At 36.4% G+C, this 24,409-nt stretch overlaps 2 protein-coding genes across 2 annotated transcripts; both read left to right on the top strand.

Moving 5' to 3' along the window:
- The first annotated feature begins 15,260 nt into the window (after positions 1 to 15,260).
- On the top strand, positions 15,261 to 16,625 carry LOC132181988 (xyloglucan galactosyltransferase XLT2-like). Its single transcript, XM_059595202.1, has one exon. It carries the CDS (start codon positions 15,261 to 15,263, stop codon positions 16,623 to 16,625), a length of 1,365 nt encoding a protein of 454 aa, XP_059451185.1.
- A 2,126-nt stretch (positions 16,626 to 18,751) lies between these two features.
- Positions 18,752 to 23,842, top strand: LOC132180394 (embryo-specific protein ATS3B). The gene is made up of 3 exons (XM_059593196.1): positions 18,752 to 18,932; positions 19,056 to 19,163; positions 23,375 to 23,842. Exons 1-3 carry the CDS (start codon positions 18,816 to 18,818, stop codon positions 23,693 to 23,695), a joined length of 546 nt encoding a protein of 181 aa, XP_059449179.1. The 5' UTR covers positions 18,752 to 18,815; the 3' UTR covers positions 23,696 to 23,842.
- Positions 23,843 to 24,409: the final 567 nt, after the last annotated feature.

Raw genomic sequence — 24,409 nt, 5'->3', positions numbered from 1 at the left:
CATTTTGGTTACCATTTTGTAATTCCTTTGAAATTTTATTTAGATTGCAGAATTTATCATTTATAGTCGTAAGACCATATATCGGGGCTCACGCCTGCCTGATACTCGAAGATCAAGGAAATTGGTAATCTCAAGACAGGAGATCGATCGCTAGACTGAAGCTCAACGAATTATGATCATAACTATAACAGTTCTAAAGTAGTGAAATTCTTTGAAAGTAGTGAAATTATGTCTGGTGCGAAAACTTTGTGGAAGAGTAGAGATTTAACCAATGGGTAAAGCTTCAGCCACTTACCTTTCTCTTCCTTCATTAATCCTTTCACAAACTTTTTTGTTCTTTTCCTGGGAATATATTTTATGGTGGATTAAAGTCTAAACCTTTTTCTGTAGATGATGGAAATTGTCATGTTCACCAATGAAGACCCAGTAATCCACCAACTGGGGGGCCAATTCTGGGTTCATTGGCCAGAATTGCAACATGCATGGGTCCTTATTGCTGGAGTGTGGAGCAGTAGCTATATTTTGGCTGCCATTGTAATATCAAAAAGGTGAAACCCATAAACTTTGAAAATAGATAAAGATTAAGCATTTAAGCTATGGTTTATGAGTGCATATTAATCCTAATTGTAGAAATAAAAGAAGAACAACTGATAATACTTCTGAAGGTATGAAAAGGCACAAATACTAACATAGTTAACCTAGAAAAAACCAAATTAAAATAAATAAATAAATAAGTAACCCAGATAACTTTTGTTGGTGGGAGCAATATTAAAAGGTTATAAGCTCAGTCCATAAGACGACAAAGAGAAGTTGAATAAAAGTGCTAATTTAAATTGAGTAACAAGAGATTAGTGCTAACTTTCTCGTGCTCAGTGATTTATTTAATAAATGGAAGTTAACAATATGGTTGCACTCAAATTTAGTTATATGTGATATTGCCACTGTGTGAAAGTTGACACTTTCGGTGCTACCTACTACGTGGACACACCACATTAATGGTGGTAGATCCCCAACTTTTGAAACTTTGAAGTAAACTATGGTGCCTTTGACAAATCTTTTTCAAATCGAAAATGCTAAAGGTCTAACTATTTTGTTCAATATGGGACTAACTTTTGTCTTATTTTTTAATTTAAAAAATAAAAAAATAAAAAATAAAAAAAAAGTTTTTGGAACAATAATTTTTATTTTGGTTATTATTTTTTTTTTTGGTATTTTTTTAAAAAAAATAAAAACTGTATTTTGCTTTAGAAACTTTTTCCTTATTTTTTAATTTAAAAAATAAAAAATTTTCTAAAGCAATAATTTTTATTTTGGTCCTTCTTTTATTTCGTATTTTTTTTTTAAAATAAAAATTGTATTTTCATTCATAATAATGACCATTTTTTTTTTCAGAAACTTTTTTAATTTTTAATTTTGTTATTTTTTTAAGTTAAAAATTTTTTTAAAAAAAGTTGACCCCAAGGGTGGGTATTTGTTTGAGAGGCTTAAAAGTGCATTTAATATTCAAAAAAAAAATATATATATATATATATATATATATATATATTTGGTAAAAAAAAATTAAAAGCGCTTTTAATGATTCAAAAAGCTTAAAAATAATCAAAACGCTTTTTGACTTAAAAGTTGTCTTTCTCAAACGCAGTCTCAAATAAGTTCTAAGATATGCCAAATATATGATTCATTTTTTCGAAACAAAAGAAACTTTTTTTTTCTCCTTGATCATGAAGGTTAAAACATGACTATTAATTTTTCGTCTCCTGTTTTTATCTTGACGTTTAACCTTAGAAAGAAAGTCCATTTAAATTTCCAAAATTAGTTAAATTAAATTTCTTATTTCTTATTAATTAAATTTTTTTTAAATAATTGGTTATTTAACATGGTACTATAACGAATTTGAATCTTAATCCTACCATCATTTCAGTTAAATATTTAAGTGTTGGGTTGAGATTTCTGAAACCCCAATACTTTGAAATCAATATGTTTAGGTTGCCCCTTTGTTCATTCTTAAAAACAATTATGTAATTCCTTTTAGATAGTTTATAGGTATAAAGAGACAGGTTTCGTTTTCAATGGAAATTTGCCTCGTGGAAGAAGAGATTTAACTGGTGGATGCAAATTAATGCAGCCAACTTCTCGAGTCTTAAAAGGGCAATCAACCTTTTTCTTTTCTCAGGCAAACTAAGGAAAAGAAAAGTCATCATATGATGTTAGAAAATGAGAGTGTTTTCTTACTTTACTGCATATAATTGGTGGTTGAGAAAGGGTTTGCAAGTTTGCATTCGTCGATGATGCCTTTTCATTTTTTGGGACTTCTGTGGGAAAAAGCACAGGAGAGGAAGGGATTATTATTATTATTATTATTTTAAAAAATCTTTAATAAATTATTTTAAAGTCATTTTTATCTCTTCACTGAAAGCAAAAGACTGATGACAACGCAGGTTGTATTAAATATTTGGTTAATTGATTTACTTAATGTCGGTGATAATCAAGGTTGGACTCACTTTGAGTACGTACATGTGACATTGTCCCTTACTTGAAGTTGACACTTGAGGTACGACGGAACTCACAACTGAATAATGTTGTTAATCTTTTTAGAGTTTTTTTTGAGTCATTTTAAATATGATATAACTTTTAAAATCATCAATAGATCAAAGTTCAATACATCACATCTCAAATTTAACGGTAATTTTAAAAGTCACATCATATTTGGGAGGAGCCTATGATGACTCTAAAAAGACTTATAACATTACTCCCCACAACTGAATAACATGAATATATGGATAATATTAACTCATTTTGGGTAGGAGATACCTCAATAGCTCCTTTCGGCTTTCGGATAGGAGAGACCACAATAATTCGACTCAGAGCAGGAGAATACCACAACTTATTTATTAATCTTTCATAATCAAAACTATTGCTATGACCTCCTATTTATAATCTAAGAATTACAAAATAACATAGACCAGAGATTCTAAGTAATGTAGGACTCAAACACTAACTAACATAGGACTGTGGGTTGTGAATGGCTCGGTTTGTGGACGGTGTCGCGATATTCTGGATCTTTGTAAGTCATTTCTTGATGGTGGCTTACAATGGACCCAAGATTTTTTTAGAGAGATGAGCAATGATTCTTCATCCTCTTTCAATGCCTTCAGGCCACACAATATTTCATCTAAGGGGTTGTTTAACATCCCCAAATATTGTTTATGTTTGGTGAGGAAAAAAATGAGTGTAATAATTAGTACAAAAAAGTGAAAAAGTAGTATTGAAAAGTGGAAAAACTTTGTTTTGTAGTTTTTTTTTATTTATTTAAATAGTAATAAAAAGTAAACGATATGGTATAAAAAAGTGAATAATGTGATATAAAAGTGAGAATGTTTTGATGTTGATTTTTTTGAGGAATGAAGTGAATAATGTTTGGGAATGGGGTGTTGTTTAACTAACAACTCTTAAATTTCACTCAATTTGTTTCATGGCTTTGATTGGCTAGCTGATGAGCGAAAATCAGCACAAGACAATCAATTAAACGATAAAGTTGAGAGAATTCGACATTGTTGCAAAGGCTCTGATACCACGTAGATATCAAATAAGAAAGCAATTAATAGACTCCTTGGTCCAGTAAATAACTAAACACTAATAAACTCTTCATTGTGCTGGAACTCTATCAAGGTGCTGCTACACACAAACACACTATCGACAAGCCAACATGTGAAACTTCGAAGATATAGCTTTAATGCTTCATTGTTTCTCTCTATGTTCTCGCACTCTTTACATTCTCATCATATATTTTTATAAAATTTTAGATAAATCACAATTAAATTTTAGAATCAATGATAATTTTTACTGTCACATTAAGAAGTGCGCACTTAAAAGCAAACATTTAGAAGAGCATGTACCATTTCTCTTGTTATTTTCTACCAATATGAGATATACAGGTGCTTAATGGTGATGATTCACTTAAAGAGTGGAGAAAAGATGATCAAGAGATGGCAATATGCTCTTTGGACCCTTAGTAGTCCTAGAGAGGGAGGCAGGGATGGAGCCAACAAATTTTATAGGAGGGGCCAAAGTATGAATAAGAAATATATTAAAATAAAGATTAAATTAATATAAGGGAAACTTTACTTTATACCCCTGAACAACCACGCGATTTAACATATCCCCAAACTTTGAAACCTTTCAATTTGAACCCCTGAACTTTCAATTGCAATCAATTTGAACTATTCCATCAAATTTTAAACGTTAAAAGTGATACAATGACGTTTATACTCGTAACTTTTTTTTTTTTTTTTTTATAAAATTTCAAATTTACACTTAATTTCAAATAATTTTTTTTTTTAAAAAAAAAACATTATAAAAAAAAAAAAAAGATCACAAGGTGACACACGGTTGGGCCACCTTGTGACCTTTTTTTTCAAAATTTTTTTAATAAAAAGAAAATAGAAGGGTAATTTTATATTTTTAGGAGTTTTAACGTTTAAAATTTGATGGAGAGGTTCAAATTGATTGTAATTGAAAGTTTAGGTGTCCAAATTGAGAGGTTTCAAAGTTCGAGGGTACGTCAAATCGCATGGTAGTTCAAGAATCTAAAGTGAACTTTCCCCATTAATATATACAAATTAAATTAATGGTACAAAATAATTGTTTCATAATATATTTCAATTTTAAGCTGAAACATTTATCAAAATGGAACCCGATGTTTTTTAAATCCCGAAAATCATCTATGATTAAATCTTTATAAATTCCACTGCAAGTTATCTTTCAATGTGCGACATAAAAAGATCGGTTATACACATAAGCTTATGACCTTAATTTGTGCATCTTTTTGTTTGAAAAAGGCAAGTATTGTATTTAGCTTTCCTATTAGCTACAAATCAATTTATATTGTCACATTGAAGTCTTTAGAAAAGAAATAAAAATATATGTGCGGTTAACAATGAACATACATACATGAAAAATGATATAATATAATAGTTTTCATATATGTCAAATTCTTTAATTGGGGTTTTAGAATTCTAATGTGTACTGTTGGGGAGAAAATCTCCCCTAGTAGGCCTCATTCTTTTTATGCTTATTTGTAGTATGCCATCACCCGCTCACCTAATGACACATATGCATCTCACTTTGATTCTCTTAAATAAAAGAGGAGAAGACAAGAAGGGGCATTCTCTCCTTCCTCCGGATAAGGTCTCTTTGGTAGAGACCTAGAGATGTCTCTCTCTCTCTTTGATGACCCTCACTCCCTCTCATTTCTCTCATACCTTTCTCAACACACACTGATTCATGGATAACTTGAGACAAATTTTTATTATCTTTTTTATCCAAGAATAAAGATGTTAACTTTAGCGTCAGAGAGTCTTTGGCCCTAACCGCTGACCCTTTGATAAACTGACATTAATTTTGTTTTGCAAGAACCTTATCTATGTACATGTTACAAGTCTTTTGGTTGAAGAGAGGATTGAGTGAGCTGGAGGTAGTATGCGGGAAAGTAGGAACAAGCTGTTGAGTTGAGGAGGTGACGCATGGAGAAGTAGTTGAGAAGGGGACACCTGGAATACAGCTGGCTGTAAGCATGTAACTACTTTAGTTACACAGTCAAACACACGTGTGCAATTCTGGTTTATTAGTTACAACTTACTTAAGTTTTAATTCTCTGTAATAAGATTCTATTGTAACCGGGGAAGGGGTATAAAAGGCTGAAGGTAGTCTTTATGCATTCATTCAGACTTTTGGCTATCAGCTTGTATGTTTAGAAGTAGTTGTTTCTTAGCTTCGTAGATTCTGTAGTGAGGAGTTTGATCAACTCGAATCGATCTTTGTATAAATATACTTGAATCTGAATAAACAGTAAAGTTTCATTCCAATTCCAGTTAGTTTCTCTTTCAAATTCTGCTGGAAAATACTTGGAGTGTAATAAGTGGTATTAGAGCACTTTCTTGGTGCTGAGCTTCTTGAGGTGCAACCATGGCTGATGGTACACGCATGAACTAGATGGCAGAGACAATTGCTCTCTCAAAGAAAATCAAGAAGAAAACGAGAAGGTGTTGGAGAAGGTAGAGAAAAGGCTGGAGCAAAATGATCTTCAAGTGAAGAATCAACTTTCTTAGTTCTTCCAAAACTTTGAGAAGAAGTCTGATAAGAGATGGGAGGGGATGATGAAGACCATGGCCTATCTTACTAAGGCTATGGAGAAGGGAAAAAGCACTCTAGAAGACAAATAGAATGTACCTGTAACCTTGGAGACAAGGACAGATGATGGCTTTCAGATTTTGGAGTTTCCAAATGAGGCGGGCAGGAATAAAGGTGTGCACATTGAGGAGAGTGATATCCCTGGTACTAGTGTGGCTGAGGATTGACAGAGGAGGCCATCTTTCATTCAACATGTTCCTGAAGTTTCTCAATTTGAGACCAGAGAGCAGAGAAGGCCATGGACAAATGGCAACTATGATTCGTTCTTGCATGAGGAGAGGAACGATCAGAGAATTCCACCAGAATTTAATGTGCAGAGTTTTCGGCAGCCTGCACAGAATCAAGGAAGGAGGTATTATCAAGATGATCGATTTGATAGGGGTGAGCAGCAAGCAGATGATCAACTGACCATCATAACAAGGTCAGTTAAAATCAATTTTCCTAGGTTTGATGGTTCTGATCCTTTTGGGTGGATATATAAGGCCAATAAGTTTTTCTATTATCATAAAATCCCTTATAATTAAAGATTAATGCTTGTATCTATTCAGATGGAGGGTAAGGCCTTAGTGTGATACCAACACATGCATATGTCTAGTTATTTGCCTAATTGGAATGTGTTAGCTCAAGCCTTGCTGCAAAGGTTTGGTTCCTTAGCTTATGATGATCCAATGGAGTCCCTAGCTAGATTGAAACAATTGTCTAGTGTAGAGGAGTATAAGGAGAGGTTTGAAACTCTTTTTAATAGAGTTAGAGGGATTGATGACCAAAATAAGCTTAGCTATTTTTTGAGTGGGTTAAAGGATGAGATTCCCTTGCCTGTGAAAATGTTTAATCCACCTACATTGCTGAAAGCTTATGGTTTGGCTAAGATGCAAGAAGAGCATGTTTTGTCTGCTAGAAGGTTTAGGAGCTCTAACTTGAATTTTTCTAATTCAAGTTCACCAAAATTTGGGGGAGGGTCTAGCATTCAACAACAATCAGTAGGAAGTCAGAAACCTACCATGCCTATTTAGAAAATTTCTCAATCACAGATGGAGGAAAGGAGAAAGAAGGGGTTGTGTTATAATTGTGACTCCAAATGGCATTTTGGGCATAAGTGTCAAACTCCAAAGCTGTTTTTGATTGATTCTGTTGAGGTGGAAGAGGGTAATAATGTAATGGAGGAAAAGGGTGAGGATTTTATGGAATTCTCTTATGATGAACATTTACCTGAAATCTCTTTGCATGTCATCACTGAGAGTCTTCACCTTGAAACCATGCGCATTCTTGGGAGAATAGGCCTTCGGAGGATTGTTATTTTAATTGATAGTGGGAGCACACACAACTTTGTAGCTTCTGCAATATGCAGTAAGACTCGGTTGTTGGTGCAGAAAGAACACAGAATTCGAGTGAGGGTAGCTAATGGGGAAGTAGTTGAAACCGAAGGCAAGTGTGTGAATGTTCATGTACAGTTAATTGGGTTTGCATTTTTCACTAATGCTTATGTGATTCCCTTAGTTGGTTGTGACATGGTTTTGGGTATTCAATGGTTAGTCACCTTAGGTTCTATCATTTGGAATTTTAAGGCTTTGACTATAGAATTTACAGTGGCTGTAGAGACTATTTTGTTACAAGGTTTAGTTGCTCCGAAGCTGTGGGAGGAAATTGAGGCTTCGTTTGGCAACAGGGATGTCCTAGACCCTGTTCACCTTTTAACCTTTTGAGCATCAAACTTTGAACTTTCAACATTAATATTTTACACACTTTGACTATATTACCCTTATCTTTCTCTGGCCACTTTTTGAGTTCTTTTTTTTTTTTTTTTTTTTTTTGAGAATGCCCAAATCACCGAAACAGGCATCCCCCTGCGCTCCATCCTTGCAGTTTTTGATTTTTTTTTTCCCTTGAAACATGAAGATCCTTCAAAGCCAAAACAAAAACTCCAAGAAAAATGGCGTTACTTTTGAACCAGCAAAAGGTTCAGGAACAAAACGCTTTTCTTTTTTGTTTTGCTCTGTGGGTATTTTTCAACAAGCTGTCCCAAGAAATGTTCTAATCTGGCCAGCTTTTGTGTGATAGACAAGAAAAATAAACAATTTGTGTATAAAGACTATTCCCAGACTCTCTCTATATACACAAATTTTTTATTGAATTTACACACACGTACCAAAGTTACACAAACTTACAAGGAAATGAAAAACTAAAGCAACCCACATAAAAATTTTGCATCTGCAATTTTGGAGAGAGACAGAAAAGAAACCACGGTGGAAGTTTGCATCTGCAATTTTGGAGAGAGACACAAACCACCGGTGGAGGAGAGAAAGAGAGCCTTCTTCAACACCGGTGGAGTGATAGATAGGGTTGCCGGAACCTTACGCTGGGGTGAGAGAGGGGTAAGCGACGCAGGTGTCCGGTGTCCGTGGGCCGGAGTGACAGAGAGGGTGAGCGAGGGAGGGAGAGCGGGAAAGGGAAAGGTTTTCTGAAATAAATATCCAGAGAGGGAGAGAAAAAGGAAAATAAAAAGAAAGAGAAATATTAACCTGGACAAAGTGAACCTTGAGAAATAGGAAGAGGCTTTGGAAGGGAAATGGCGTGGAGGGCTTGTAGAGGGAGAAGACTTGCGTGTGGGAGAAGAGTGTGCGCTGGAAAAACAAATGAATGGGTAAAAAGGTCATTTTAAAAATTGGGTTTGATGAGTCATATGTTGGAAGGCACCATTACTGAGAGGGCACAGTAACTAGGTGGGCGTATCCCGATTGCCAAACACCCACTGAGTGAGTTGATTTAAAGGAGGGGACTACCAAAGGGTTATTGCTGCATTTGTTGGATAATGTAGTAGATACTGAATGCATGATCTGAATTAGAGGCCTTGTTGAAGGAATTTGGTGATCTGTTTGAAGAGCCAAAAGGCTTACCACCCTTTAGGTCCCATGACCATGCAATTATCCTTCACACTGGTTCTAGACCAATTTGTGTGAGACCTTACAGATATCCTTATTTCCAGAAAGAAGAAATTGAAAGGATTGTTAAGGAGCTTTTAGAATCTGGAGTTATTCGACCTTCTCAAAGCCCATTTTCATCTCCAGTTTTATTGGTAAGGAAAGCTGATGGATCATGGAGAATGTGCATGGACTATAAAGCTCTTAATAATGAGACATTCAATGACAAGTTTCTCATTCCCGTGATTGACAAATTATTAGATGAGTTACATCGTTCTAGGGTTTTTTCCAAGTTGGATTTGAGGTCAGGGTATCACCAAATCAGAGTTAGACCTGAAGGATTGCATAAGATTGCTTTTAGGACTCATGAGGGACACTATGAGTTCCTGGTTATGCCTTTCGGGTTAACCAATGCCCCATCAACCTTTCAAAGCTTGATGAATGATATTTTCAAACCTTACTTGAGGGAGTTCATTTTGGTGTTTTTTGATGATATTTCGGTGTATAGTCCTAACCTGCAGACACATTTACAGCATTTGAAATTGACCTTAGAGGTCCTGAGATGCAATCAGCTATTTGCCAAGAGGAGTAAATGTATATTTGGTTGTTCTGAGATTGATTATCTAGGGCATATGATTTCTGCTGAGGGGGTGAGAGCTGATGAAAAGAAGCTAAGTGCTATGGTGGATTGGCCAAGACATCAATCCCTAAAGGCCTTAAGGTGATTTCTTGGCCTAACTGGATATTGTCGCAAATTTGTAAAAGGGTATGGCACAATTGCAGCTCCTCTAGCTTATTTGCTAAAGAAAAATGCTTTTCTATGGAATAAGGATGCTGATCATGCCTTTTAGAGTTTCAAGAGGGCAATGACTAATCCTCCTATGTTGATCTTACTTGATTTCAGTCAACCCTTTGTCATTGAGTGTGATGCATCAGGAAGGGGTATTGGAGCAGTGTTAATGCAAAATCAGAGGCCAATTGCTTTTTTCAGTCAGGTCCTCAAGGGTAGATTTTTACTAATGTCCACTTATGAGAATGAGTTAGTGGCATTAGTGGCAGCAGTGAAGAAGTGGCGACCCTACATTTTAGGCCACCCTTTGACCATCAAAACTGGTCATCAAAGCCTGAAGTTTCTGTTGGAACAGAAAATTGGTACTCCTATGCAACTGAGGTGGGTTTCCAAGTTGCTAGGGTATGACTTTGTTGTTGAATACAAAAAGGGTAGGGATAATAAGGTTGCTGATGCTCTTTCTCGAAGGAATGAGGAAGAAGAGTCAGTTATGACACTCTCAGTCATTTCTTATCCTACTTTGGAATGGTTAACAGAATTGAAGGAGAGTTACTTGAATGATCCTGTTATGAAGGATTTAGTTCAAAAGGCTTATGAGGGGCTGCTATCCAATAGTAAATTTGTTTTGAAGCAAGAAATTCTGTTTTACAAGAATAGATTATATGTGGGAGAGGGTCTTAGACACCAAGTCCTCTATTTTGTTCATGCTAGTCCTATTGCCGGTCATGCTGGATATGACAAGACTGTGCATCGAGTTCAAAAAGATTTCTATTGGTCTAGGATGAAGATTGATGTGAAAAGGCTTATTCGGGAATGTGATGTCTGCCAAAAGGTGAAGGCAGAAAATCTTTCTCCTGGAGGCTTGTTGCAGCCTTTACCTATTCCTAATAGACCTTGGTTAAGCATCTTTATGGATTTTATAGAGGGCTTACCTTTGTCTCAAGGGCAGAGTGTGATTTGGGTGGTAGTGAATCGATTGACTAAGTTTGGTCATTTCCTGCCCTTGAAACATCCTTAGACTGCAAATAAACTAGCTCAACTCTTTATGAGTTAGTTGTTTAAACTGCATGGCATGCCTTAAACTATAGATTCTGACAGGGATTCTACTTTCACTAGCAGATTTTGGACTGAGATTTTCAAACTCCAAGGTGTTTTCTTAGCATTCAGTACTGTTTATCATCCACAACTAATGGCCAGTCAGAAGCAGTGAATAAATACCTTGAGAATTATTTCAGGTGCATGGTTGGGGATAAACCAAAGAATTTGGTGGAGTGGCTACCTTTAGCTCAGTATTGCTATAATACCTCATTTCATCATTCTACTTGAATAACCCCATTTGAAGCTATGTTTGGATATTCCCCACCTCGGTTGCTTACTTATATGCGAGGAACTACTATGGTTGCTGTTGTGGAGGATCAGCTTAAACATAGGGATTAAGTTTTGCAGTTACTGAAGGAGAATTTACAAAGAAGCCAGAACAGGATGAAAAGGTATGCTGATTTGAAGCGCACCGAGAGGGAATTTAAAGAAGGGGATTGGGTCTATTTGCGATTACAACCTTATAGAAAAGTTTATGTTGCTTGGAGGAGGAACTTGAAGCTATCCCCTCGTTTTTATGGACCCTTTATGGTCCTGTCTAGAGTGGGGTCAGTGGCTTATAAGTTGGACTTACCATCAGGATCTTTGATTCATCCAATCTTTCATGTTTCTCAGTTGGAGTTTAAGCTGGGAAGGACTGAGACTTCTATTGTTCACTTATCTCCAGTAAATCCTGCAGGTGTTGTCCAATCTAAACCTGAAGAAATTTTGGATAAGCGTTCGAGGAGGGTGCACAACAGTGCTGTGGTAGAGCTACTGGTTCGTTGGCATGGTCAGGATTGTGAGGAAGCTACTTGGGAAGCATTCCATTGGTTGAAATCATCTTATCCACACTTTGTTGGCAAGGTGTTTTAATCAAATGGGGTATTTGTTACAAGTCTTTTGGTTGAAGAGAGGATTGAGTGAGCTGGAGGTAGTATGTGGGAAAGTTGGAACATGCTGTTGAATTGAGGAGGTGACGCGTGGAGAAGTAGTTGAGAAGGGGACACTTGGAATACAGCTGGCTGCAAGCATGTAACTACTTCAGTTGCACAGTCAAACACACGTGTGCAATTTTGGTTTATTAGTTACAACTTATTTGAGTTTTAATTCTCTGTAATAAGGTTCTATTGTAACCGGGAAAGGGGTATAAAAGGCTGAAGGTAGTCTTTGTGTATTCATTCAGACTTTTGGCTATCAGCTTGTATGTTTAGAAGTAGCTGCTATTTAGCTTTGTAGATTCTGTAGTGAGGAGTTTGATCAACTTGAATCGATCTTTGTATAAATCTACTTGAGTCTGAATAAACAGTGAAGTTTCATTCCAATTCCAGTTAGTTTCTCTTTCAAATTCTACTGGAAATACTTGGAGTGTAACAGTACAAGGGTCCCTTCATAGCTTAATTAGCCATGAAGAAAATCGTTGAGGTAGCAAATTCTTGGACCTAAAAACGCACAACATGTACTATATTCTTCTTTTCTTAATCTTTTTATATTTCATAGTTCATGAGGGTTTCTTTCTACAATTTTTAATTTTTTTATGTTTAGACTTCTGTCATTTGCTACTTGACCGTACCGCATGCAAATTGCAAATTGATTTTAGAGGTGGTGCACGTCTTATAGATATAGAACAATATTTAGGGGTGAGCAAAAATCCGCCCGACCCGCAAAACTGCCCCTACCCGCCCCGCAAAAGCCGGATTTTAAGTTATTTTTCGCGAGTACGGGTGGTTTTTTCCCAAACCTGGGTGGGGCGGGTTACAGGTTATAACAATTTTTCTCTGGATACCCGACTCGACCCGACCCGCCTCACATTAATCAAATAAAAAGGAAAAACCCTAATTTTCTCCAGTCGCCTCCCCCTCACCTCTTTTTTTTTTTTTTTTTTCCTTCTCCTCTCTTCTCTCAGTCTCGCCTCTCTCTCTGCTGTCTCGCCTCTCTCCCTCTCTCTCGTCTCTCTTCCTCTCTCTCGTCCGACTCTTCTCTCATCTGCGCCGCCGCTCAACCTCTGCCGATCCAGGTTTTTTTCTCTCTTTAGACCTCTTTCATGAATGGGGATACAAGAGATCTCTTCTTTCATTATCTTAATCTGAAGATGTTGGGTTAATCTTGGGGTTTAGCAACTTCTGATTGTTGGGTTGTTTGTTTAGAAGGAAAATAGATGATAAATTTGCAGAAGAAATGAAAATGGAGGAGAAGAAAGAAACCCGCCCCGATCTACCCCGACCCACGCGGATTTTGTTCCTTGTGCCAGCCACCCGGGTTGAAATTTTCCAACCCGCAATGTGCAGGTTCGGGTAGGAAAACTGTAGAAATCCACCCTGAACCGACCCGTGCTCACCCCTAACAATGTTCATGGACATCATTGGTGGCATTTAAAATTACCATTCAATTTGAGACGATCATTATTAAATTTTAATCTATTGATGATTTTAAATGTCACTTCACATTTGAAATTACTCTAGGAGGACTCTAATCCTCCTTATATCATTACTCAATTTCTTATATACGGTGATCATATATATCCGCAAGGGAAACTGAGGAAATGAAATGAAAAGATAATTGTAAATGAAAAAGGAAATTGTTTAAATACACTAAATTAATGTTCATAATCTCATATTTATACAGAGCAATTAATATTTAAGAGGATCCTCGTTAGCTGTAGTTGAATAAACGTATCTCATAAGGTCACTACAAGTTGTATATATTTAAGAGGATCCGCATGCATGTTGGCCTCTCCCAAATATATATATCATGCACACCTTTCTATATAATTTTAGTATTTTAATTTTTCGTCTCTTACTAAGCGCGCAATGGGTTGGCTTTTTGTCATGAAGTCATTTTTATTATGTATATATGCATGGAATTGAACTTTCTGATCTGTTATTGATCGATTCAACTGCATGGGAAGAAATAATGACTATCAAATGCAATATTTTGTTGATCAAGAAGACATTTCGTTTCCCAACCTGTGAATTATTGGCTCTTCATAGCTTCTTGTGTATAATTTATTCTCGCTAGCTAGATCTCTCTCAATACCACACACAAAATCCTTTTTATAAGCTTATAAAAAAAAAAAAATCTTTTTTATAAGAAAAAAATTAAAAATTTTCGAATTTTTTTTTTATATAAAAATTGAATATTTTTGTTTAAAAAAATAAAAATTATGTTTTTTAAAAGCAAAAGTTAAAAAAGAAAATCGTTTTTTTTTTAAAAATAAAATAAAATAAAAATTTCCGTTTACAAAAAAAAAAAAAAATTTCATTTAAAAAAAAAAATTTATAATTTTTTTTTTTTAAAAAAAAAAATTTATTTTTGTTTTTATTTTTTTTTTGAATTTATAGGGGTAATTTTGTCTTATTAAGAAATATATAGGGGCATTTTTATCTTTTTGCTAGCTTTATAGGGGGACATTGACAATGTTTTAGTAGTTTGGGAGGGACATTGTCACAATTAAAAGTTTGGAGGTGACATTGTTAATTGGGTGGTAATTTGAAAGGGATATATGGACTTTATCCAAAAAGATAATTGTAAATGAAAAAGGAAATAGGTTAAATATACTAAATTAATGTTTATAAATAGCATGTTTATACAGAGCAATTAATATTTAAGAGGATCCTCGCTAGCTGTAGTTCAATAATTAAACGTATACGTCTCATAAGGTCTTTACAAGTTGTATATATACACACCATCAATCAAAATATATATAGAGAAGTTAAGAGAGAGCAAACAAGATTATGGTAGGTATAGGAGAGGTGCACTGGCAGAGCATGTGATGATATTAACCCAAATACGCAATGATAATTACCTTCACATGCATTAATTAAAAAATAATAATAAAAAAAAAAACTTCACATATATGAACCGTGTTGAAAATTGAATTGTAGGTGAATGGTACGTATTTGGATCCAGCAAGCATTCGCAACTGCCTTGCCGCATGCTAATTTTCGTATTTTAATTTTTCGTCTCTTACTAAGCGCGCATGGGTTGACTTGTTTGTCGCCAAGTCATTTTAAATTCTTCTGGGGAAAAAACAACAAAGAACACATGCGTTTTTCAATTTTATATATGTGCATGGAATTTTCTGTGTTATTGATTGATCAACTGGGAAGAAACAATGACTATCAAATGCAATATTTTGTTGAAGAAGACTTTTCATTTCGCAACCTTGTGAATTATTGGCTCTTCATAGCTTCTTGTGTATAGTTTATTTTCGCTAGATCTCTCTCAATACCACACACAAACCTCACTGCAAGTCTGCAACCAAACGTAAACCCAAGAACATCATCATGGAGCTCAAAGATGCCAACAAAAACTTCTGCTCTTGCAAACGCTTCCTCCTATTCACACTTGTTTTGTTTCAAACATTCTTATGCTTCCAATATTCCTTCACCTCTATTGCGTCTGTAGCCACAAACACAACTGTTGAAACTCCGGCCCATAATGTGTCTGAAACATGTCCGTCCGGCAGGGTTTACGTCTATGATTTACCACCCATGTTCAACAAAGAAATGCTACACAATTGCTCTAGTTTGGACCCGTGGAGCCCACGATACTGCGACGCCGTTTTGAACGGTGGGTTCGGCCGGAGAGCGACGGAGATCGCTGGGGTGGTGCCGGCGAGCCTAGCTCCGGCTTGGTACTGGACGGACCAGTTCATGTTGGAAGTGATTTTCCACAATCGGGTTTTGAAGCATAGGTGTAGAACTTTGGAGCCCGAATCCGCTACGGCTTTCTACATTCCCTTTTATGCTGGACTCGCTGTTGGGAGGCTTCTTTTCACTGGCCGTAGCGGCGAAGAGCGCGATAGGGATTGCGAGATGTTGTTGAGGTGGGTCCAACACCAGCCCTATTGGAAAAGATCGAACGGCTCAGATCACTTCATAACGCTGGGACGGATGGTATGGGATTTTCGACGGTGGGGGGAGAACGAATGGGGGTCCAGCTTTGTCCACATGCCCGGGATGAAGAAAGTCAATCGCCTCGTCATTGAGCGGAGTCCGTGGGACCCACTCGACATCGGTGTGCCTTACCCCACTGGATTCCATCCCAGATCCGATGCTGACGTGTTGGAGTGGCAGAGGCATGTTCGCGCACACAAGCGGAGCCGCCTCTTCTGCTTCGTCGGAGGGAAACGTGGCGCATTCAAGGACGATTTTAGAGGTCGGTTGCTGAGTTATTGTCAGAACGAGTCAGATTCTTGCCGACTCGTGGATTGCAGCGGGACTCGGTGTTACAATGGCGCCTCGGCTATCTTGGACACGTTCTTGGGTTCCGAGTTCTGCCTGCAACCCAGAGGGGACACGTACACGAGGCGGTCCATGTTCGACTGCATGGTGGCCGGTTCAATCCCGGTTCTTTTTTGGAAGCGGACCGCTTATGATCAATATGAGTGGTTTTTACCGGGTCAACAGCTGGCGAGTTATTCAGTTTTTATTGATCACGAATTGGTGAAAAATGGGACGGCCATAATTAGGAAGGTGCTTGAGAAGTATAGCAGAGAAGAGGTGAGGAAGATGAGGGAGAGGGTGATTGAATTTATTCCGAAACTTTTATATGCAAAACCTCAAGAGGGTTTGGAGAGTATAAAAGATGCTTTTGATGTTGCCATTGAAGGGGTCTTCAGGAGGATTAAGGAGAAACATGGAGGCTAATTAATGCTTTTCTAATTTAAATTTTAAGAGTTACTGTTATTTTGTAATTCAATAATACATTTTACTCTAAGTCAGTCAAACTAGCTCTAAAGTTCTGTCAATGTATTCCAATGGATACATAATAGAATTGATTAAATAGAGTTTGTTTTTTTATTTTTTTTATTTTTTTAAAGTTGTGATTACTCTTTTGACGTGACTTCAATTCCTTTGTTTAGTCATACGCCAATTTTTATGTTTTATGTTCTTGATCTATTTGCGCGACAATTCTTTCCATGTATCTGTTTTTATTGGAATATAAAATAACACTTATATAGACATTGTAACGCCATTGAAACTAATTAATTATTATAATTAGTTTGAAGTGTTACTTAGCTTGTGGAATAATGGGGATAGGAGTTGTTGTACAAGAGAATAGGAGGCGGGTTATTGCAGGGATAAGCAAGACTAGACTAAGTCTTTTTGAGCCAACGACGGGAGAAGCTCTTGCTTCTTTTCATGCAGCATGTCTGCGTAGAGACCTGGGCATCCTACATCTTTTTTTGAAAGGTGATGTGAAACTCATAGTGGATGCTTTGAACTCAAACATGAGCACTTGGAGTCGGTTTGGTCACATTGTGGAGGATACGCGTTGTATTTTGCATACATTCCCAAGGTGGAGATGCGGTTTTGTCTACCGTAAAACCAACGATGCAGCACACAAATTTGCAAAGACGGCTATTACAAATGTCAGTGATAAGATATAGAGGGATCATCCTCTAAATTGTATCAGTGATATTGTGTTAATGGAACATGTAGCTCTAACTCTTGATTGTTGATAGAGCTTTTTTCACTCCACCTTCTAATTTTTTCATCAATCATAATTATCTATTTCAAAAAAAAAAAGAAAAAAAAAAGCACTCCCACATTAATTAACTAATAAACATCAAAATAAAATATAAAAGAAAGCGAAAAAAATATTGATTTACATTCTATCGTCAATACAAATGAGAGTCTCCAAGTATAAGTCATTTTCAAATATACAGTACCCAACTCTTTTCAGACGCATTTCACGTTTTTTTCAAATGGTAGCCACGTATTGAACTTTTATAGTGTATTTTTTTTTTTTTTTTTTTTATATAACAAATTATTTTCATACCGCCTTCCAATAGGCAATAGAATAAAAATGTGGTATAAAAACGTCAATTTCTCCCCAGAAAAAAAAAAAAAAAAAACCTTTTATTTTCATAGCTTAAGAATTCTTAAACCATTTTTTTGCCATTCAAATTAATTTAGTGAAAAATCTCACATGGCCCAAATATCAAAGCAGAAATACTGAAATAGTGTCACATACAAACAATAATAACTATGTACCAAAAAAAAAAAAAAAAAAGGAAAAATATAATTTAGCCTTCTATATTATCAGTTATTTTTATTTTAGCTCCTTGATGTTTAAACAAATAAAGTAATCTCTTAAATTATCAAAAAGTTATAATTTAGCCATTCCGTTAATCAAAATAGGATGAAAAATGCAAAACAACATTATTTTTTGAGGTTAAATTATTAAAATGCCATTTTGAAAAAAAAAAAAAATCAATTAAAAAAATGCCCCCCCAAAAACGACGTCATTTTGAAAAAAGGAAAAAAAGGTGGATTGGGGTGGCTGTTGAGCCACCCCATGGCCTATGGGGTGGCCGGCGAGCCACCCCCAAGCCTATGGAATGGCCACCTAGCCACACGGGCAGCCACCCCCATGGCCTATGGGGTGGCTGGCAAGCCAACTCTAAACTATCGTTTTTTTTTTTTTTTCTCAAAATGGTATTTTAGTAATTTAACATTGTCAAAACAACGTAATATTGAATTTTTCATTTTATTTGATTGTAATAACTAACGGAGTGACCAAATTGTAACTGAATGATAGTTTGTGGGTTAAATTATATATATATATATATATATATATATATTCTTTTTTTTAAAAAAAAAAAAAAAACAGTCCACCAAATGACAGATTCGACCTTCTTCCTTCTTCCTTCGTATGAAAATTATTTATTTTGTCGTATATTCATAAATTATAAGTGAATTACTCTTAAAAAATGTAAAAGAAAATAATGGTATATAGCGTCTGCGTCTTGTTCAAGTCATCCACATGCCTTTTGTGGCTATTTGATTTCCAAATCCCAATTCCCAGGTGCCATTTTCAAGCGGAAAAAAAAAATGATCAAAGCACTTCTTTTTCTGCTCCAGCTCGCCTTCATCTTTATCCTCTCAGAAGCCAAATCTTCCGGCTTGCAGCCCCAAGCTGCCAAATCCTTCAACATAAGCTATCTCCAGGTTGAGTGTTTCATCCAAAGATTCTTTTTTTTTTTTTTTTTTGACTTTTGTATTTGGGTTTTCTCTATCTCTTTGAATTAAAGTTTTCTTTTTTGCTTTTCTGTTCCTTTTTGGTTCTGAAAGAGTGCAACAAGCTGTTCTTACACGGTTGTTATCACAACAAGCTGTTCCTCACCGAGATACACGCGAGACCAGATCAGTATTTCTTTTGGTGACGCTTACGGCAATCAGGTTCGTTTTATTACGAGTTTCTCTATTTATTTGGAGGAATTTTTATGTCTTCCATTTTTTTGTTTGTTTAAATTCACTGGCTCTGTTACCCAAAATTTGAACATATTGTGTAAATTAAGATGAACTCGTCATTTAATGGGATAATCATGTTTGTTTTGAGGTAGAAACATAAAATTTACCCATTAATTTTGTCAGTATTAGCATTTTCTCTTCAAAACATAGTCTAAAATATATATTTTTTTTTAAAAAAATTGATTGCTAAAATACTCATAAATTTAAGACTTTCCAGGAAGAAAAGAAAGATCAAAGCGGATTAGATTGTAGATAATGAATTTGAAAAATTGTTTTCCTGATATTTTAGGCCATAACTCAAATTGGCCGTAGTTCATGATGACTTGTCAACGGCGGATCTCCCAAAAAAAGGATGTGACATATGGTTTTGTTCTGCCCATGGAATGATGGAAGCAGAACAATAGCATGTAAAATAGCTGTTTACCCGAACATAACAGCAAGCAGAACAAAAACTCATCCACATAATGATGGTGCATGAAATAACACACCATGTATCTGTAAAAAAAAGTGTAAAAGGTTTTTCCCCATGACCACCTGTTCATTCAGACGTAATAAAAATTTGAGGCTAGAGAATATTTGCTGAGAATCTTTCGTGCCGTTGCCTTTCTGACTGTCTCCCTCTTGAGTTTTTGATTTTTTTTTTTTTTTGGGTTCCTTTGGTGCTGGATTGGTGTGGGTGTTATAGAAGGTTGCAGTTGATAGTCGTTGGAGTGGTTGATGCACGTTCCCTGCCTTTCTGAACCTGCTAGTGTATCGAAGGCACCATGGGCAGGTTCTTTTTTGTTGACTTGCACCATGGGCAGGTTCTTTTTTGTTGACTTGAAATTGTTGGAGTCTATCATCGATTTAGGGGGTAAAACCCTTTGTGTACGTATTATTGAGGGGGGGGTGTTGGGGGTAAAGGCTATCTTTGTTCGGTATGATTGGGAAGAGGAATTTTTTGGCTGTTGGCAGCGGCTAAAGTGGTGGTTTGGCTGGATATCAATGTGGGGTTTGTTCACGAGGTCAGAGATTCACATGGTGCATTTGTTGTGCCAGAGGTGGTACAATTCTCACGGTAACTATTTGGCAATTGAAGAGTTCTGTGGTGGCAGGCAGAGGGGAGTCATTCCCATTCTCCTCCCCAAAGGCAAGAAAAAGTGGGGATGGTGCGGGTTTTTTGAGGTGTTGTGTTATATGTTGTCACTGTTCGTCTCCGTGAACTACACATCTCTAGCTGATGTTCCATCACTGCCGGCACCTCTTCATAAAGAAGTCTTTGGAAATGTAGTGGAGAGGAAGAAGTCCTTGCTGTTGGAGATCCAGGTTCTTGATGGTTTAGAAGAGGAAAGATTGTTGGTAGAAGAGGAGAGAGTTAGGAGGGCTAAGGCAAAAATAGGTGAGGAGAATGTGGCTCTTATGCAAGAAATTAGCTGGAGGCAAAAGTCTAGGGCAACCTGGCTAAAAGAAGGGGATCATAACACCAGATTTTTTCGTCACCTTGCTAATTCTCACAAAAGATACAACTTTATCTCCAGTTTTTGCATTGACGACAGCTTGGAGTTTCCCTGTTTGGATTCTACAGAAGCGGACTAGTTTGAGAGATTGTTTCAAAAGGAGGAACCTCTTCAAGAATTGCTTAGTATGGATGGAGACAAAGCATCGGGCCCTACCAGCTTCACTATTGCTTTTTTTTTTGCTGGGCTATAGCGAAGGTTGATCTCATGTGCATATTTCATTACTTCCATGAGCATGAGATGTTCGAAAATAGTCAATGCTACTTTTATTGTTCTCATCCCTAACAAGATCGGACTGTTGGAAGTTTGGGATTTCAGACCTATCATCTTGGTGGGGAGTGTGTATAAAATCATGGCCAAAGTTCTTGCTATTGGAATGAATCAGGTGCTACGAGCACTCATTTCGAATGGCCAGAATTCTTTTATTGGGGAGAGACAAATTCTAGACTTAGTTCTTGTAGATAATGAGTGCCTGGATAGCAGGCTGAGATTGAGAATTCCAGGCATTATGTGCAAGCTGGACCTGAAAAGGATTCTGACCGTGTCAATTGAAAGTCCCTCTCCTACCTCATGAGGGCTAGTGGGTTTGGTACTAAATGGAGGAAATGGATAACTGCTTGTATTTTTTTTCCCGACCCTGTTTTCCATCTTGATGAACAGTAGTCTGTATGGTTTCTTTGATAGTTCTTGAGGCCTTTGCCAAGGGAACCTTCTCTCACCCACTCTCTTTGTGATTGTTATGGATGCTTTCATTAGAGTGTTCACTAGAGTGATGGTTGGGGGTTATTTATTAAGATTTTGGGTGTACATCCTTAGCGCTGCCCCCCTGAAAATATCCCATCTTCTATTCGCAGATGAAACACTTATTATGTGTGATACAGGTATTGATCAAATCCATTATTTTGGTCACATTCTAATGTGTTTTGAGACCATTTCAGATAAGTCAAAAGCTATTTGGGATGGTAGTCGAGAAAATGGAAAAAATGTTGGCTAGTTGGAAGAAGTCTACGTGTCCAAGGGAGGGCAACTTACTCTTATTAAGAGTACGTTATCCAGTCTTCCTACATACTTCTTATCCCTCTTCCCATTACCACCAGGCATTGCTAGGAGATTGGAGCGTCTTCAGAAAGACTTTCTTTGGGATGGTCCAAGTGGGGAGTCCAAGTTTTCACGTAGTGAATTGGAAGACTATTTGCTTCCCAATCTCTAAAGGAGGGTTGGGAGTAAAAAATCTCATGCTGTTCAACAAAACTCTTCTTGGTAAATGGCTATGGAGATTCGGGTAAGAGGAGAATTCTTTATGAAGACATGTGATTATTGAAAAGTATGAGATTCAGAGAGGGGGCTGGAGTTCAAGTTCAGTGGAAGCTCGAGGGCCTTATAGGGTGAGTCTTCAGGGGAATATTAGAAACGGTTGGGGGTCTTTCTCCAATCTTGTAGGATCAAGGTTGGGGACAAATCCCACATTCGTTTTTGGCATGACGTGTAGTGTGGAGATGTGCACCACAGAGATGTGGCTCTAAACTACTCATTTCCATAACTTTATTCAATAGCTTGTAATAAAGAGGCCTTAGTGTCAAACTACTTGGATCCCTCCAGCTCTTCTATCCATTAGAATCCGAGTTTCATTAGGCAATCCAAAATTGGGAGCTAGAATCTCTTAACTTCTTTCTCAATTTATTATACTCCTCGAAAACCCATCCGGGGGGAAGTGGATAGAATGTTGTGGATTTAAGCTAGCAGTCACGGTTTCGAAGTTGTGAGCTATTATAAAATGTTACAAATAGGAGAGTATTGTTCGTTTTTCTGGAAAAGTATTTGGAAGGTTAAGGATCCTCACATTGCTTTCTTCTTATGGACAACAATGGTAAAATCCTGATGATTGACAATCTTAGAAGGCGGGGTTTCTCTCTTGTTAAAGAATGAAGAGACTATAAATACCTTCTCATTCATTGCCAATACACTATTGATCTCTGGCACTTGGTTTTTAACTTATCTGGGGTTTCATTGACTATGCCTAGCAACATCCTAGAGTTGTTTTATTGTTAGAAGATCCAGGGGAGGGGACATCCAAAAGAGCCAATCTGAATTGTTAGAAAAATGAATAGGCGTCTGTTTGAGGATTGCGAGTCCAATGTGCTTTCTTTAAAGTTCTTTTTTTGAGATCTCTCCCAACACTTTTGGATTGGGCTGTTGAATATGTTCTTAATTTTCCTTATCGGATCTGGTAGATCTGATTAAATTTTTAGATTATAGAAGCCTATAGAGTGATTGGCTCTCTTGTATACTATTCGTGTATGAGGTTTTCTTTCAATAAAATTATTATTCATAAAAGAAGGGCTGAATCCCCCAAATTGTATTTTCATTGCCCAAATACACCAAGTTTATTAGCTTGAAATGAATGTGTTTCTGATAGAGTTGGATGGTATTAGCTTTTTAATTATGCATTTTCTTTGCCAAAAATAAGTACAAAAGTTTAAATAATGGGTGTTAATGAACAAAGTTTTCCCAAAAGTATCTGCATAACTAGGTCCAAGAGGATATTTTCAGATATTTGCAGTAACAGAGTTGTTAAACCCATCAATGAACCTTAAGGACAAAAAATGGGTGTTTGTGATTAATGTTTTAAAATTTAATCATCAGGTTTATGCACCAAGGCTGGATGATCCATCTTCGAGGGCCTTTGAACGATGTTCATCAGATACGTTTCAGATATATGGACCGTGCGCCTACCAGATCTGTTATGTGTATCTTTATCGGACTGGACCAGATGGTTGGAAGCCTGAAAGTGTGAAAATCTATGGCTATAATACTAGAGCTGTTACCTTTACCTACAACACCTATATCCCCAGTGATATTTGGTATGGATTTAATTTGTGCCAGAATGCTTCTTCTTCTCATCAACTCTCTAGCTGGAAGTGGTTCATGTATGTAATAATAGGGCTTCTATTCTTAGTGCTCTAATTTCAACTTGTATTTACCTTTTGCTCTTGAATTTACTCTTGGTACTTTTCCTGGTAAGGTATTTAATGTTTACTCATTATCAATGATAGCAAAGAGAATACTAGAATCCTTACCGTTTGTGATATTTACAGATATTGGTATTTTTCCTATTTTGGTGTTTGCTGGTAAATAGGTAATTGCTAACTGCTGGATATCAATTCTTGCTGATTAAGAACAAGAAAATCACTCTTTGTTGGGACTTGAAGAAACATTTACCTCTTGATTTCAATGAAGAATAATTGCAGCAGATTCATGCATAAAAACCTGAGTTTTCATTGTTAAATTGATTTTTAATGTTATAAACTATATTTTTGTTTGGAACTATTTTGAAAACCTGATTTAGGGGACCTAAATTTCGGCCATGGCAGAACCTACAAGGGCTGAAAAATCCATATAAAGGTCCTCTAAACATCTGAGAAACCGATTTATGAAATAACTATATGTTTTAGGTAAAAAGCGGGTTCAAACAACATTATTTTTTCATTAAAATTTCAAGAAAAGTTATGATTTGAATTGATACCACAAACTTTGTAAAATATATTTTAGATCAAGTGTTTGATCCATTGTAGTTGGATTATGGGGGGCGTTTTCACTTAATGGGCCCAACCCAGTTAATTATGTCTTCAAGCCCATTTAAGTGATTTAGGACTTTAGAATTAAGAGCTAATTTATTTA

This window comes from Corylus avellana, chromosome ca5 (genome assembly GCF_901000735.1).
Source record: "Corylus avellana chromosome ca5, CavTom2PMs-1.0".
NCBI classification, from domain to species: domain Eukaryota; kingdom Viridiplantae; phylum Streptophyta; class Magnoliopsida; order Fagales; family Betulaceae; genus Corylus; species Corylus avellana.
The sequence above is the reverse complement of the archived record's forward strand: the minus strand, read 5'-3'. Positions and strand labels throughout refer to the sequence as shown.

Coding starts and splice junctions, on each gene's coding strand:
- LOC132181988 (XM_059595202.1), top strand. CDS start 15,261: ATGGAGCTCAAAGATGCCAACAAAAACTTCTGCTCTTGCAAACGCTTC.
- LOC132180394 (XM_059593196.1), top strand. CDS start 18,816: ATGATCAAAGCACTTCTTTTTCTGCTCCAGCTCGCCTTCATCTTTATC. Junction 18,933..19,055: donor TCAACATAAGCTATCTCCAG/GTTGAGTGTTTC, acceptor TGGTTCTGAAAG/AGTGCAACAAGCTGTTCTTA. Junction 19,164..23,374: donor GTGACGCTTACGGCAATCAG/GTTCGTTTTATT, acceptor TTTAATCATCAG/GTTTATGCACCAAGGCTGGA.